This window comes from Chroicocephalus ridibundus, chromosome 3 (genome assembly GCF_963924245.1).
Source record: "Chroicocephalus ridibundus chromosome 3, bChrRid1.1, whole genome shotgun sequence".
Taxonomy (NCBI): domain Eukaryota; kingdom Metazoa; phylum Chordata; class Aves; order Charadriiformes; family Laridae; genus Chroicocephalus; species Chroicocephalus ridibundus.
Window position 1 is genome coordinate 26,977,338 of NC_086286.1, and position 18,001 is coordinate 26,995,338.

The 18,001-nt window shown below is 38.4% G+C and overlaps 1 protein-coding gene across 1 annotated transcript in view; it reads right to left on the reverse strand.

The window, feature by feature from the left end:
- Positions 1–769: 769 nt before the first annotated feature.
- The window catches only part of PPP2R5A (protein phosphatase 2 regulatory subunit B'alpha), a 46,961-nt gene continuing 29,729 nt past the window's right edge, over positions 770–18,001 (reverse strand). The window contains exons 4-13 of the mRNA XM_063328497.1: positions 16,801–16,893; positions 14,321–14,451; positions 14,049–14,108; positions 12,715–12,823; positions 10,235–10,288; positions 6,073–6,123; positions 5,232–5,351; positions 5,013–5,140; positions 2,836–2,937; positions 770–2,016 (exon numbers count right to left, since the gene is read on the reverse strand). Coding sequence (XP_063184567.1) covers positions 1,884–2,016; positions 2,836–2,937; positions 5,013–5,140; positions 5,232–5,351; positions 6,073–6,123; positions 10,235–10,288; positions 12,715–12,823; positions 14,049–14,108; positions 14,321–14,451; positions 16,801–16,893 — 981 coding nt within the window. The 3' untranslated portion in view covers positions 770–1,883. The remainder of the gene's footprint in view (positions 2,017–2,835; positions 2,938–5,012; positions 5,141–5,231; positions 5,352–6,072; positions 6,124–10,234; positions 10,289–12,714; positions 12,824–14,048; positions 14,109–14,320; positions 14,452–16,800; positions 16,894–18,001) is intronic.

Sequence of the window (18,001 nt, forward strand, 5' to 3'; positions counted from 1 at the left end):
GTTAGATTCCCTAATTTGAATATAATTTATTTCCTGAAAATATTTTATATCTCAAATTGAGGTTTTTATTCTTCCATTGGAAAAAGGTACTGAAGAACTAAACTGAGGTAAACGCTGTCTGCCTGACAGTCGTCTCCCTCCAGAGCTGGCAAATGCCCCCTTGCAGGCTCCACAGTGTTTAAGGTTGGCTTCAGGACTTCAAGAAGCACCATGAAAAGTAAATGATTACCCCCAACCCCCCCCCCAAATTTTGGGCAGCCACCTACCATGGCAGAGTCTCCTTTGGGCAGCTGATTATGTAGTCTTTTAAGATAAAACTGACACATAGAGAGTAGCAACTAATTGGTTTTCATCAGATGGAGCTACTGTGACTTCAAGCAGAGTGTTATTCCCTCTGTGAAACGCAACTTTTTAGAGACACAAATGAAGTAACAATAAAAGGGTAATAAAGTCAACTCAAACAGCATAGTAGAAACTTTTTTAGCCTGGAAACTGCTTGAAAATCAAGACAGTAAACCAGCCAAGTGGTAAGTAAGACAAGCCCAGGACCCCTGCCTCAGCTGTTCTGGCCACCACAGAGCAGAACAAAGCCTTCCACCCTACCCACAAAAATGAAACCCCAGCATTGGGCCTCTGCCTCCAACACTTTTGCCACTCAGTGAAAAGCCACAGGCTCTTCAGACACGTGTGCAGTTAAAAGGTTGTTCATAAAAACCACTCTAATTCTCCTGGTCTTTATAAACACAAAAATGTGATATACAGCACTAAATACAAACATAAAGACTTTATTGAATGCTGCTCAATTCCCCAAAGATCTTTCATTACAAAAGTTTTCCACACAACTGCAGTTTAAGAGATTGGAATGGTACTCTGATAAAAGATGTGAAAAATACTTGATCAAGTAAACAGACAAGACTTCTATTGTCAGCTTTCCACCTTTAAGAAACAGACTGCATTTTCTTTAAATAAAACAAGGAACTATTTACGGACATCCTTCCCTCCTTACTAACAACAACAACAAAAAGTAATCCCAATTTTGGTCTCATTCTTCAGTCCATGAGATGCTAAAACTAATGCAGAACCACCCAACACGGTCTCCAGGAGACCTGCAACTACTCTGCAGGGAGTCCTGGGGCTGATGAGGAGCATCATTGATGGGCTCTCTGGAGGAAGCTCCATCCTCAGCTGTAGCAGGAGGAAATGTCTACTCAGCCCAGGACCAAGAGGCAGCGAGCCTGGGGCAGAGGCACTCAGCAAGCAGTAGGTCAGACGCACAGACCACCCCAGCCCCTTCGAGCTGACCTCCGCTCCCTACTGCGCCTCCTTCTAACGTGAGCGTTACATAAATCGACATCTGAATCCAATCAGGAATTGAAGGACAGCACCACATCCGAGTTCCTTTCAATGCTGTGAGGGGTACATACTGAATATCTCGAGTTACTGGTAATGTACCTTGGTTTTATTTGAGAAAATACAGCACAACTAGAAGCCTTTTCTATCACCTTAACCAAAGTATGCAGCGATGTGAAAAGCACATATAAAACAAGAAAAAAAATGTACATAGCAAACTATACCACCTATGTGCAACACAATCAAAAATTCAAGTCATAATTCTCACCACTCCCGTAATTATTTCACTCATTAAGGATGATAATTCAGTTCTATGAAACATTGGAAGTGACAGTATATCAATAATTAGACAAATTTACAATATGCTGTGGTAATGACATCACTTAACTGCTGTATTTAAATTCAAATCTTTACATTTGCCAGAGAAAAAATTGGCTGTTTCTATTATACTGATGAGGTTTCTTTTGCAAATCCTTATATATTTCAAAAGGGTACAAAAAAGTATGTCTGCCGAGTAGAGGTGGTCATTTCTTTTATTTGGCACTTGTATTGTGTGCATTTAGCACGTTGTGAGTGCTGTTCTGCTTTTCTGCCATAGCCTTCTTAAGCTTTAGCTCCTCTAGCTTTCTCCACAACTCTTCACGTTCCAATTCTTTCTTTTTCTCTCTGTAGAAAAGAGTGAAGTATCAGTTTTGGATGTGTTTTAAGTGCAACATGGAGGTGCAGTTACTTAACTACTGTGATTTACATCTAGCATTTCCTCTTCTGAGTTTTTATTCAAAGCTATTTTTAGAGGCAATTACAGTTTCCTCTATTAAAAACTGCGTGTACAAATTGGTACTGGTTAGTGGCAAAACTGTCACTTTGCTCCAGCGGAGTCAGACAATGCCGTAGTGCGGCTTTGCACAGATGAGTGCAGTTCTAAGGAGGTTCTTTATCACGTGCAAACAAATTAAGCGTCTCTGGGGAAGAAAAGCACAACTCTTGAAAGGAGACTTAGCCCGTGGTCTCAGCTGGCCCCGGATAACTCCGACCCTGCCTCCCTTACTCTGACAGCACCGCTTAGGAGGTTGGCGGGGTAAGAGAGAGGTTTTAGCTGAGCAATGAGGCATTCTCCAGCTCAGCTTTCTTCAGAAAACAGCCCCGAAGCAGCAGAGCTGGCTCCTGGCAGCCCCTCGCAGCTGATCCCAGTTTTACCACACAGGAGTGAGCGTTCCCTGCCCAGGTGGGACAGGGAGTGGGCGCATTCCTGACGCCTCCCCGGGCTTCAGCTCCCACCACAGCGCGGACATCCCCCTGCAAGGGTGCTTCTTACTTAGGTGACACCCAGCAGCAAACATCTGCTGAGCGGTTCCACTGCAGAGCAACTCCGCTACAGCACCCCACAGCCATGACTTAAGTTTTGTTTCTTTTCAGCTGGTACATTTTAGGTATGTATTAATCAACACACACATCTGGAAGAAAAAAAAAAAAAAAAATCAGTACCTTTGTCTTTCTGCTTTATATGAGCTTGTAAGTTCATCAAAAAGCTTGCCATTCATTTCCATCAGGGTTTTCAGCACGTTATATACTAGTGCCACGATAGTTCTAGAACAGAAGAAACACAACCGTTAGAATTACTCAACACAAAATTAATTTCAGTAAACAAGCATTCAGTTTCTTTTTTGGACTCCGCTTCTTTAAGGTCAGTGAGTTTCTGAAACAAAATCCTTTACTATAATTTCCTCTGTAAATGAAACTGCATATTTAAACGTTTCTTGAAAAGGCTTTTGAAAAGACCTTAAATTCCTGACTCTTGTAATTGCACAGGATATAATTATTAGTACTGTGGCTGTACTATAAAGCCATTCAGTTATGTTAACATTTATTAAACTGAGTTTTAATAACAATTTTGTAATACTTGAGGAATGAAATATGAGTCTAGAAAAAAAAAGCTTCCGGCTAATAGCTTGGAGACTGGGCAAAAGAACGGGGCAGAGGAACCACAGGCACATGGTTTAATACTAGAAGTTCTACCAGAAGCATTTCCGGGCAGCTGACAGTTTTGCTGCACAGGCCCCATTAAAGAGCTGAGCTGAGAACATCAGATCGTGGTTGCGGTACCTTGGTACCTGTAAGAAACTGAACAGCCGGGGCAGCGCTGGCTTCTTTTTGTGAAGGTATTCATATTTCAATAAGTTATCTTAAATATTATATTGTTTATCTCCTTTAAGCTCGCTCTTACTTATACAAAAAAAGCAAAAATAGTAAAAAAATTAACCATTGAAAAGGTGCTCATCATTAAGCTTATCACTAATAAGGGAAGTAGGCAAGCTGGCTTCCCCATCTTTCCCCTTGCCCACAGTTCACCTTCACCCAGCAGTATCGGTTGGGAGGTGGCAGAGCAGGGGTGCCGTGCAGCCTTGTCACCTTGACAAGTGAGTGAAAGCAGCATCTAAGGAAGTAACGAAAGGACCAGGTTTGCCTTTTCAGTACACTCTGGCCGTGGTGGCACGAGGAAATGCCCCAAGATTCCGTCGGAGGCCCTATGCTCACTCAAAACACAGTACACTGGGCCTGTCTACACATTTTTTTATTTTTTTTTTTCCAAACGCTGGGTTTCACATGGTTTGGAGACAAAAGCTTATTCAGGGTTTTGGTTTTCTGAGAGGAAAAGCTTGATTTTGAGTGAGTAGTTAAGCCCATGTCAGACAGCTAGATGGATACAGGCACGGTTCTCTGCCCTCCAAAAACAGGTTAAAATCAAGACTTTCTTCCCCAAACTTCCTGGTCCTCAAGGTATCCAGTTATCTTGAGTCTTTCACTTCAGAAAAAGCAACTTCTGTCCGCAGCTAGAGAAAGAGGGACAGCCTTCACATTTGTTGAGCTCCCAAGTACTATTAATGCTTCAAGAACCAGTTCTCCATAATTTATATGCGGTCTCCGCTGATATATGTGCAACTAAACACCCCATCTGGATAAATTCAGAATAATTTCAGAGCCCCAAAGGGCTTAAAACAGGGCATCTGATTTACTTCAAAGCTGTGGAAGGCTCCTGCCTACCCTGGCCTTTGCCTGTACAAGCTTTCCGTTCTGCAAACTGACTTGCAACTCAATTCGGGTGCTGGACACAAGCAAACTTTGCTTTTTAGTATTTCAATGTAATTACTGCTTCTTTCAAACGTGAGATAAAAATACTAACGTTTAACTCCCGGCATTAAATACAAAATGAAGTAGTCACCAATTTCTCATCCCTACCATCCTTTATAGTGGCAGGTATTGCTCTTCTCTAGCATCTCTTCCCCTTCTTATCTCACCGGGCAGCAATAACTACTCATGAAGACATTCACAGAATTCTGTTCATCTCAAGTCATAAGACAGCAAAGCATAATTATAGCCGAAGAATCCCTTGGAAATTGTTCATTTGCATTTTTAATTAATGCATAAGATCAAACGTGATTATAATATGAAGACCATCATCCAGTTTCCTCATGCTTTTTCAGTAAATCCCAGCTGTCCATAATAGCAATGCACAACAGTGAAACAGCTGAAAATTACCTCCATTTTAGCACCCATAATCTCATTTAAGTAAAAATGAAGTCACATTTAGAAGCTTACGATGCAAACCTGAAGCAGCGGACAATTTATTTCTGGTACTATAGATAAAGTTAAACGTTACATACGGATTCCAGTGTTCTTTGGAGATCTTGTATAAACTGCCAAACATAATTGGTAGAATTTTATCAATGTTCTCCTCAATCAGGCTAAGAATATATTCATTATTCCAGAAGTACAAAGCTCTTTCTGCAACCTGAAACACAAAGTTTAGGGGTCAACAACCACAAAATACATTACTACAAGTTTGAGGTTTTTTTTTTTAATTTTTTTTTTTTTTTTTTTACCTGAAAATGTGAACTTGAGACAGATTTGGATATTTGCTTAAATAAAGGCTCTTCTATTTTTTTGAATTGTGTCGGTTCTATTACATCTAAGATTTCTTCAATTTCACCTAAAAACATTACCTGTTTGTATAAAAGAAATATATCAAAAAGTGTGAGAATGTTTTAGATTGCCATTGTAAAGAGAAACAAACAAAATACAGCTTATACATTAGTCATGAATCCTGCAAGGAACAGGGTATGTAATTACAACGCATTAGACATCCATCAGTTCCAGCTGCCAGGTTACAGCTCTCATCTTGGATTTCTTCTTGTGTGTAATTGCTCTAAACACTTCACGGAACTGCTTCAGCAGAATATGTTTTTTACAGTTAAAAAAACCACACTAAAACATTTTATTTCTTCAAGAATGGCTGCAGAGGTTACCGTTATCTGAGATCTCCAAAGTAGCTTTTGAAGTGATAAATAGTTAATTCCCAGTTTAGATTACAACCGGCAGAACACCAGGCAGGTGGCACAGGAAAATTTAACACCGCTCCCAACACTGGGACAACAGCGTTAAGGGACTCCACTTTTAAAGAGCTATTGGGAGGTGGGATGTGGTGGCATTAATCAAGCTCCTGATTTTTATACTCATTTTCACTGCATAGAAACGGGGGGAAAAAACTAATTACCCAAGACCATTTACAGTTATTTTTTTATTACAGAAAAAGAACATATGTATGCTTTACTAGACGCTTACTCCGTATCTCGATTGCTAAATTTCTGCAAGATTGAGGTGTATCAACCTGACACGCTACATTTTACATCACAGCAGACACAAAAAGGAAGAGACAAAACCAACCTCTTTCTGACTGCAAGTTTTTGGCCAAAATTTGAGCAGTCCTCTGATTACCTATATTAAAAATACAAACAAGTTAAAACAGAACAAGTTTCTATTACATATTTGATAAGATTAAAGAAAAAGAAGTACTAGTTGGCTTTTCCTTACCGAGCGGTTCAATGAAAACTGAATACAGCTAAATGTAGTTCCACTGAAAATAAATGCTGCCTCGTCTCATTTAAACATTTCTCTTCTTTAGGTTATCAAAATAATTTAGACCCTTATCACCTCACAAGTCGTTGATTATCTGTTCACACACTGCTTCCATCCCAGTACATACACTAATTGATAGGACGCTGATAACACCCAAAGTATCCCAAAATGGAGTTAGCCCCCCTGTAGCTAGATTTCCCAGAATATTTTCTCTCTTCTAACTCATCCACGCTTTGGGGAGCACCTGTCTTGGTAGCAAGGTTTGAAGCCCGAGAGCAAGCAGTATGCGCCGACTGCACAAACAGCGCTAGAGAGAGGAGTCATGGCCTCTGACACTTCCTTTTCTTCTTCTAGCATTTGAAATGTTAAAGACTGGAAACTAAAAAAAAAAAAACCAACCACACAACACAACAACAACAAAAAATAACACAAAACCCCACAGATGTGAACTTACAGAGAAAATATATTCCACTATCTACACTGGAAACTCTCTTACACAAGACTGGAAAAAACCTTCCGGAAACTTAATTGGAAAGTACAGCCCCCAAGAGGCAGGGGAGGGGGGGACGGGACATGACAAACAGAGGCTGGAGGCCTGGATCCTAGCAACAAACATCTGACATGGCATCTCATTTACAAAATTAATGCTGGCTTTAAAAAAAAAAAAAACCAAAAAAAAAAAAACAAACCAGCAGCACTGTAACTGTATGTTTCCCAAGCAGAAACATTCTCAGAGCCTTATAAACTTCAACTCTGAGGGAAGGACCTCTATTTTTTATGGTACAACAGCACCTATTTGATCATATACAAGTGTAAAACTTACTCAACTATTTGAATACCTTCCATATTTGATTTTGTCATGTTGATTTTTTTTCCCCCAGCTTCCCAGCGGGCTGTTTTATTCATAACTATGTGAACTATCAAAAGTGACTTTCCAGAGAAAAAGTTAATATGATTTTAAGTGCCCACAAGTCTTTATCCTAGGATACACGCATATCCTGCTACTACAAAACTGAATGTCACTTCAAGTGACACCAAGCAAATGCAGAAACCTCAGGCAGCTGGTAAAGTCCTATGCTCAAATCCACAAGACGAAAGCAAATTATGTGGGAAGAACAGATCCCTTACAGAGCCTCGACCCTACAAGTTCTACTCGGCTGGCTGAAAGCTACAGACAACTGAAACACCCTCACCTGGCACCCAATGAAGGAGCAGGAGGCCTGGGTCAGCCCACGCAGGTGGCAATTTTGCAGCCTGGCCCACAGCGGCAGAGCTCCCTCCCTCCTGGCCACAGGCAGGGCAGGAGGAGAGCTGGGGCAGACACGGCTCAGTGATGGGGCACAGAGATTGTCAGCCCCCCACCCCCAGTTCACTGCTGTTACCTGATGAAGCGAGTCCTTCGCTCACCCGCCTCTCCTCCACCCTTGGGGGGTCACACTTGTGTGAATTAATTACACTTGTTTCTCTAGAGACACAATTTAAAGCTGTCTATGTAAATACAGTTTAAATTTAGGGCCATTTTCTGTTAATTAGCTTGTAGCTGAATGACTCCGTTATGCACTATTGAGGTTTTGTATCTTTTGAGAACAAACCGGAACATTTACAGGTATAATCGCTCATTCTGCTGACACCTTCCCTTGCCCCAGAACAAAGCAAGGAAGCCAAAAAAACTTCAGACGAGCACATTTGCCAAAGAAAAGCTGTAAGAACCTACCATACTCCCCTAACTGGAGCATGAATTTACTGGTCTTGAAAGCATAAAATTGAGTTAGCTGGAAGAGTCCAGTTTCCAGCACTTGTTATTGTAAGAGTGTTGAATATACTTCGCTACACGGACTCATATTCTCAACTGATAAAGAAATGGCATATTCTGAATACAACAGTGCAGACCTCACCAAGACACCTGTTCCTTGCTCCTCAGAGAATCAGTTTCCATCTTGAGCTATGCTTTCCTCTTAAAAAGGTGATAAATGCACATTTATGTTCAAAGATTTTATTCAAAGAAATATTCTACATGAATTCAGATTTGAAATCCTGCTGCTCTTACTACACAAAACTCTTAAGATCAATAATTCTTCCCGAGCTACAAAATTTCCATAAAGTTGACTTAGAACAGTAGGTACCTGCTAGAAAACATATCTTCTGTACAAGGACTGCATGTTTAGCCCGCCTTCTTCAATGTAAAGGCTATTGCACTTAGCAGGGTTAGGTAACAAACTCTTCTTGTCAGCTCTGCAAACATCAGGACTGACCTAAGGCAGGCTACCATAGTTACAAGAGCTCGGATTGAACGTCCTCTAAATTGACCCTGAGTGACAATTCCTGCCAGAAAAATAACAGTAAGGTACTTGTGAAGACAGCCTTCTGATGGAGTTCTTAAAATATTACTTGACCTAAAGCCAAAAAAAATTCCAAATGCTACCTCATCAGTTGCCCCAAATTTTAATGTTTACTTTTCGAGCATTTCAGAAAGTTTCTGAAAGCTTCACTTCCTATCATCTTACTAACTTTATAAAGCCCATTTTACTACACAGTCAGAGTAAGGACCAAAGCAAGCACAGGCAGTGACTCTGCAGAGAGTTCTTGTATCTTCTCCATTCTGAATTCAGCTTTTCTGATTAAGAGGCAACCAGAATTGCATATACTATAGCCCAGGTGAAGTCTTAGTGCCCTGTGGCACTCCTACTTCAAAAGCCCTGCCGCCTTCACTTCTAAGTTTGGGCTTGGATCCTGCATCACAGTTCTGTAAATTCACACCAGGAAGTTCTGACTCTGCCACGTTGTCACTTCATTCAATCTTGCAGGTTTTTATGTAATACTACACATTTTCTGCTCACATGTCAACTTTAACTGTGAAAATGCCTGGGTTGTTTTATCGCCTGGCTCAAGGAACAGGGCTTATGCAACTCCTTTCTCCTCACCCAACAAAATAAGTTTATTGACCAGTGTATCTGGCACCACTGCAGTACGGGGGAAAGAGGAAGCTTCAAGCAGTCAAAGCAAATGTATAGACAGTCAAGTGAACCACCTTCCACCACCTACAGAATAACTTGTTTTCTGATAAGGAACACCAATACCGAAGTGGCTGTGCAGAAAGCAAGCTTCCACTGAAAGACTGGTGAAGATCTACGTTGTTTCCACAAAGCTGCTTATCTTTTTTCTTTGTAGAAAAATTTACATTTTGCATAAGCTTGTCATTTTTCCGTCACAAGAAGGGGTATTTAAATACCAACATAACCTTAACAGAAAGATTTCTGATTGTCCACCTAAACCCAGTTTCTGTTCTAGCTGGTCTGACATCAGCCTGTGGCCCCGTGAGCTGCTGCACTGCCCTGAGCCCACGTTCTTCTTTACAGGCACTGCCAGAGCCCTCGCATGAACTGCTGCAAACCCCTTTTTAGCTGAGCTGTCAATATGTATCACGGGAGATTCAGTCTGGCAAAAGCCACTGATGCCTGAAGCACCTGTATTATAATGGCCAAGAGCCACCCCAGTAACTGAAGAGACAGAACAGAAACATCGCATTTGGAATTTCAGAGTTCTTGCTGTCTAAATGAAGTGGTGTTATTCTTTCCAACTTTTATTTTGGGAATGTTTATTCCCTGAAATATTTCAGCTTTATGCAGTGTCTAGGCACAAGCCATCAGCACCAAAAATACTGAAGTTTTAGTTCTCATCAGGAAGGAATACAGTTGTTAGATGCTTTCTCATATGAGGTTGTTTACGTGGTACCAGTGGTTCAAACTTTTATTTAAATTTGTGCTCTATATTGGTCACAGGCTGGAGATAACTGTATTTTCAAATCCAGAATTTTCTTAACTGTCCTAGATTTTAAAATTATTTTAAAAAAATGCCTATGGATCATTAATCAAAATAGCACAGATAGCACTTCTATACAATTGTAGCAAGTTACACTGAGATATTTAGTTGAAATTAAAAACAGAAAAACATTCAACTGAAAAACACTTACAGGCTCTGTTAAAGTTGTATCCTTTTCCAGGAACTGTACAACACAATAGGCCAGCTAGAATGTAAGTCATATGATTATTTAGGTTAAACAGACATTGTTTAGACATCGCAGCATAACTAAATATCACAACTTATAATGGAAGCACTTCAGATCGGGGGGGAAGGAGGGGATGGACATGGACAGATGAACGACGACCCAACCCACAACACCCCTACACAGCCATTTTAAATTCTTCCAAACTAAACACAACAGCAATTAAAGCGACAAGATATACAGGCCTGCTCTATCTTACAAAAACTTCCTGCATACCAAAAACCTTCTTTTTTTTTTTTCATCCTAGAAGAAAATTACTTTTAAGCTTGACAGATATTTCCCTAACTCAGATCCAACATCCAAACATATTTTTCCTCAACATCCATTCCTGTATTAACATTACAAAGATATAATTTTCAAACATCTGCATTGGGGTAAAAAAGGTGTTACTTTCAGTCAAAAAAAAGAAGTTTTAAAACAGGACTGACTGAGCACACGTTGCTCAAGTACCAGACATCCACAGCATACAACATTCAGCGCTAAGATTACAGGTGAAATAATTTTAACACATTTTGTGGCCACAAGAGACCAGGCAGCATCTGTCCAGCTGCGTATCCTGCCCCCAGCGGAGCCCTACAACAAATGCCCGTGGAAGAGTGCATGAAGTGGGGGAAGCACAAGGTGATGGAGTCACCCACGTGCTCTCCCAGCCTCCAGTGATTTCTGTCCAGGGGTTTTCGCAGGCCAGACTGTGATATTATGTGTTATATACTGACTTATTGTTTAGTTACTTAGCATACAGTTAAGAAACTAAACTAGCATACCTCTGCCCAGTACAGAAACCATACAATAACCTATGATTCCATGACTAACGTAGTTGCAATCATGGATTCCATTAAGACTGATTTTAAGAAGTCACAGTATTTTTCATCTCACAGGAATATACAGGAAAGACAAAAATTACTTACATGTGGAGCACGTACATTTCAATACTTAGAATGCTTGAATTCAAGCATTACCTTTTTTTTTTTTTTTTGAATCTGTTATCCCAAAGCAGATAATTACAATGCTGTAATTGTATTTCTTTTACCCTTAGGCTAAGGATGCATATGCGTAGATTCAAAAAAATAATGAATGTCACACATTAATCTCATACAATCCCATTATATATATTGTATAGTAATGCTTTATTATTTGAGACACAAAGACTCAAACTTAATTCAGTTTTAAGGCTTTAAGGGTAAGCTAAACTTGTACTGCAGCAACAAAGCAAGAAGGCCACTCCTGACCGCAAAGCAGACTTAATGCAGGTTTACACTTCAGGATAATATGAAACCAGAACAAGGCTGAAAGTGCACATGGCACTAGTGGTTTATGGAGGGATAGATGAGTAGCCTGGTCAACAAACCAAATGCTACTTTCAGCAACATGGTACAGCTGAATTAATGGGACCCTTCCACATATCTATGAACCAGATTAAAAAATATAGAGAAAAGGACAGCTTGCTCTTCTGAGCCACTACACCTTTGCCACGTGACTGGTCCCTTTCGTATCACTGACTCAATTCCATAAGCAGCCTACTGCATAACAATAAACCAAAAAGACAAGTGATTCAATGAAATTAAAACTTTATATGAAAATTAGGAATTAACTAAGCTCTTGACTTGATCCTGTTTGTAGGCTGTATAGTCATAATGATTTCACTTTAATTAGAAACTCATTTCCTTGTATCTTTAGTCTGTAAGGAGCTGTATTAGTGAGCTAAGTTAACAAAGCAAGGTTTTAATTAGGAACAGCAGAATTACTTGCGAGTTTGCATCAAATGTATTCAATACTCAAGTGCTATATGTCTGGAAAGGATATGCATTATTCCTCAAATAAAATGCTGAACGTCTGTGCAAAGTATAAGAATGGAAGTCAAATGAAGAACTAAAGCGTTCTGACAGCGTGTCATGGATCTACATAATTTCTAGCTGATCCAGAGAGCTACTATGCATTTCTGCCATTTATATCCAACACTCTCTTCCCCTCCCCATCACTGCAATGGTTTTTGAAATTTAAAAAAAAAAAAAAAAGCACTTCTGAAATAAGTACCTGGCCATACTCAAGGTCCCTTTATACGCAGCATTTAGGTTACATAAAGGAAGTGATAACAGAACAAGGTCCTGGGATTAAATGAAGCTTAAAGTGTGACAAGACTAGCAAGCAAAAAAGCTTCCCACTTCAACTGACATGACTTTGACTCCCTGTTATATTCTTTCACTTTTAATATATGCTAAATATTTATCTCAAAATTAACATTTAGACATAAGAGATCTTAACAGATCTTTTTGAATTTGCAAACATTTTGGAATATTGATACTGTAACACATAGTGCTGTAAATTTCAATAGTTTCAAACACAAATACAAAAAACCCCACCGCTCTTAAAAATAGGCAAAAGCTTACCTGTGCATGAAACAAAGCTAATCCCTTTGCAGTATGCATGGGAATCAGAACTTTCATAAGGAACTGTTTGTGTTCTGCTTTCAGTGGCAGTGCAAAACCATTGATAATACTGAAAATATGAATAAGCAGGATTTATTTTAATTAAAAAATAATTTTTTCCTAGCAAGTCAGTAAGTTTTGTAAATTCAAAAGCTACTTCATTCCTGATTCAATTTCTCAACCTGATTATTTTGAAGCCATAAAATAGCTCTACAGACACACAACCATCACAGTGTTGGTATTGTGAAAATTTAGACTCTTAGCAGGAATATCAGAGAACTGCAGCAGAAGTCAAAAAATTAGACAAGCTGGATTATTTTTATTGTGACAGCCATTAAATAAAATCATCTACAGTAAGTCTTGCTGTCTAATTGTGAAGCTCAGACAGATGCATCAGGAGGCTGATCCATTTCACACCCACAATCAATAGCAACTTGCAGAGGAAAAAAAAATAAAAAGAGATGGCATAAAATTTTGAACTATTTTAACAGTGCAGTTTGAACATTTGTTTTGAGATTGTTGAACAACCTTTCCCTCCAAAAACAAAGTTAAAAAGTTGTCTCATTGATTCAGTAATGAGTTGATAAGTCATAGAACAGACAGAAGTCCTTCAGGCAGAGGGTGGGATTCACCCCCCTCTCCCCTACATTTTAGATAAATCTGTGAAAATAATGGTATAATTTTCACTCAATTTTCATGAAAATTTGTTCCACAATAGTTTCACAATGTTTAGATTTTCAGTTAGACCAGTAATATTTATAACATTTTCTACTGTGAAATATATGTGACAGCTTTGGAAAAAACAGTAAAATACTACTACAAAAAAACTTCAAAGTTAAAAATTAAATTAGTGAAATAATGTCAAAAAAGACAACTAAAAAATCCGAGCACTTACAAGGCTTTACTGAATAGAATTTAAAGAGAACCAGCCTGGTGAAGATTAAAGCATTTCATTCAGCATGAGGGGAAAAGTTAACGTTCATTTTCTGAATCAAAGAACAAGTCATCTCTCAAATGTAAGATAAGCAAGAGCAGATATTCCTAACAAACAAGGACCCTTGAGAAATATTTTGCCAGTCATCTTTTAAAATTTGCACTGAAGAGCAATAATTTATACTGTATATCCTAATTTGATATTCACATGGTAACCCAGACAGTATTAGATTATATCAGTGACTGCACTTCATCACTCGTTACTGTAATAATTCTCTCCCCTCCCTCCATTCCCAGAGGAAGAAAACGGAAGCAAACACCCACAATAACGTTTTATATTTTTTCTGTCAGATCAAACTTACCTTCCTAATATCTCAAGAAGTTCAGCAACACCATTGAAGTGCTCTGTTTCATATATAAACCTGTTACAAAAAAGACAACCATCAAAAATCGAAAAAGGATCAGAGATTCCAAAGAAATAAGCTCTAATAAGCTTCAAATATTTGAAAGCCAGATCACAGACCAAACCCAGGTCTTTTATTTCAAGAATAGATCACTGCAGACCCAGACCATGAATGCAAGATAAAACATTCCTCAACTTACTCACACATACACATATATATACACAGCATACCTGAGGAAAATGTTGTTAATCTGTTTCCTGATGAATGCTCTTAAACCGAGGAATTTTCCATAAATTCGATGAAGAACTGTCTTTAGGAAATCACGTTCTCGTGGGTCTTCACTATCAAAGAGCTCCAACAACTTTCAAAATTAAATTGAAATGTATTACTTTTGAAAGACTTAAATTTTGTTATGTTACTAACCATTACTAACCAATTGGAGTTTTATCTTTCATTTACAAGTTTACATTAGAAAAATTAGAATCAGTTCAACCAAAAAACTTTTGTTTGGTTGGCAATATTATATTTTCAAAATTAGATTTAATAAAGCTGATTTTTTTTTTTTTAAAATTAAACCCAGTAGCTTCATTCCCTTCAAAGGTCTACATACAACAGACATCAAAGCCATTCCAACAACTGTTACACTTTCAAAACAAAAATGAAATTGTGAGAATGAGATTATCAAACCTTAGGTAATCCTTGGTCTTTAAGAAATAAGAATGAATCAAATCTGTGACAGTTATTTACAATTTCTTAATTAAAATCCTATACTACTCATCTCAAAAAGCTACTTGTGTCTTGAAGGTTAAGCAAAAGCATAATTCTTTGCAGAATCATTTTGCAGGATAAGTGGATGATAAGACTCATGCATATTTCCTCAGGGGGAGAAGAGGGAGAGATACATTTAACAGAATGATAATGCATTAAAAATGAGCCGTTGGGGGAAGGAAACAAAGAGGAAAAAAAAAGTCACTGAAAGTAGAAGTTGGTTCATTTCTGTCCAAATCTACTATCAATATTCCCTGCCCCCCGCCCTTTATTTAAAAAAACAAACAAACAAAAACAAAACAAACCAACCAAACAAAAAAAACAAACAAAAAACCACCACACCTTTCACACACCCCCACCCCTTTTTTCCTCTTACATATTCTGGGTGATGAACATGTTTGGTTTTGTTCCTATACAAGAAATTTCACAATTAATGATTAAATGGGGGGGTACTGTGTATAAAATAAGCATAAGATATGTAATTATTAACTGATTCTCTACTAATACAGACTAAATGCTGCAATAAGCTAGCAAGGTTTTCCACACATTTTTTTTTCTCTCATAGAAAATTTTCCAAGGATACAGAAAAGACCATACTCACTTGAAGACATCAAAAGTAATTCCAATCCCATTGCAGACCATTATTTTAGTTTGGGGATTTTTTTTCCTGCATGCCCAAGTGAGAGCATATTCGGAAACGCTAACTGTGCTAAACTAGTCCATAACTTAGCTCAAGCAGTCGCTACAGTCTCCTGCTCAGTGCAGGTCTGCAAGGTCGGGTATGTCTACACCAAGCAGCATAAGGGACTGGAAACAGCTGTTCAGGAGCTTTGTTCGGGCTCATTTCATTTTTATATTTAGAAGAAATTTCTCAGGGTCACTACTCCACTTTTTTCCATATATAGCTAGCTGTTCATTGCATTGTCTTTCTCGTACTCCAGAGAAAGATCAAGTGAAACGTCAGGAACTGAAACTCTGCAACATGGCTCTTAGGAACCACGGGTCAATTAGTAAATTGGATACCCACAGCCAGCAGCAGCTTCAGGCCTAAATTTTGTAGGAAAATTGAATAAAACAGAGAAGAAGGAAACACCTATAAAACAAGAACAGTAAAATCAAACAAGTGGAAATTAAAATGCAGTCATTGAAGGTGGGGAGGGAAAGCATCCATCTCTGTTTTTAGCTTCCATTGCTGTACTGTGACAGCCTGCCACCACTCACTCTGCAGATACTGAGCTTTTTCTTGACAAAAAAGTATTTTGATATGATAGAAAAAGTCCCCACCGAGTTAACCTCGGACAAAAAAATGCTATGGTATTCTACAGCCTAATTCCTTGAGAAGTTATATTTAAAATGAAATCTCACTTCACTTTCTTGCTCATAGTTATTTTGCATGGTGAAGCATGATTTTTTCTAGGTACTTTCTTACTTGATTGTCTTTCTGTGGTTAACACATGATAGTAAAGAGAACTATACTACCTACAAGTTAGCAGATGTTGGAATGCAAATTCATGTACAATAAGTACATGAGCTTTTTACATGAAAAAAGTTTGCTGTTAAGTTTTCCCATGATAAATCTATGAAGAAAAAAAACAAGCATAGAAGCACTACAATTTAATCAGCATATTGTTGATATGACTGGAACTAAGCTACAAATCACTAAAACCACAACTTCTATTTACAAGTTACAAATATATTGCATTGCAAAGCACTAAGGTTGATATCTGAAAATAACGTGTTTCTGAAGTTATTAGTTGCATACAGCCTGTGAGGTACGATGTGCTGTTTATTTAGTGTCTGGCAGAAACCACTGTTGGAATAACTAAAATTTAACCCTCAGTCAACACGAAAGCTTTCATATCTCCTTAGCTGTACAGTCACCTGATAGGTTAAGCTTGAGAGGTGATCTTTAAATCCGGGGGTGGGAAAACTCTCTACTTACCTGCTGTACAAATTTCTGGTCAATATACCGCTTTGCAATGCTCGGCTGAAAATCCGGGCTCTCCAAAAACCTCAGGAAAAATTCATACACCAACTACAAACATTGAAATGAAAATTTTGAAGTCAGTGAAAATTCTGAAGTTAGTAAGCACACCATAACACAGATCTCAGCCCCGCCACCACCACAAAGTCAGTGGGACTCTTCACATGCTTAAAACGTACAAAAGGAAACCGAAGCCTAACACATCTCTGCTTAATCACAGCCTCCACTGGAATCTACTGAAAGAATTACAGTAAGTATCAAGAACACTTTAATTCCCAGAAGAGTCAAAGCTTCATAAATAATCTACTGAAAATATCACTATTAGACAAACAATCTCTAAGTATTACATACATTCACATTTCCTACTAGATTAACAATTTATTATGTAGAAATAAGTTACCAAACACTTATCAACACTGAGGGTAAAATTAAGTGTTCTGACATCACATAATTCCTTAAACAGATGAGGAAAAGTCGGCTAACTAAGTGTTCTTCAAATTCAGTTTCATATGCAAAGTCCAAAAATGAAAAGCCAGATTAAAAAGCTGAATGAATACATGGAAACTTAAGAGTTCAGCTTAACATTAGGTTTCTATATCCTGGACATTCAAATTCAAACAACAGGACCCTCTTGCAGATTTATTTTCAGCATCTTTTATATTTTGTAGTATATTATTTCTATTGAGTTCAAGTCCCCATTTGCTATGATCCCATGATGCCCACAGATGGAAAACCAGACAGGAGACAGAGCTAGCGAGGGCCTGAGGTAGCAGAGAGGGGCATGAAGGTGGCAGAGCACAAGTCACGTATTTTAGGGTTCATCAGAAGTCCAGGACAGAAAATACTTTACTTTTGTCACAACAGCAGATTTATAAAATACACATAAGGCATCTCTTAACTAAGACAGAATTGAGAGGAAAGACATCTTATGCTTAGGTACATTCAGGGCTGCTTATGTTCTCAATGCCTATTTCTTAACTCCATGTTAGTTAAACAACTGATTAGCAATAATACTAAAAGGCAATTTAGATACATAAAGACATCACTGACTGGGCTTCCAAATAAAACCTACACAGAGCTGTGGTCATACTCACAGGCATGTACTTCAACCATTACCACTACGAGTACTTATTAAAATCTGAGTAGTTCATAATTATAA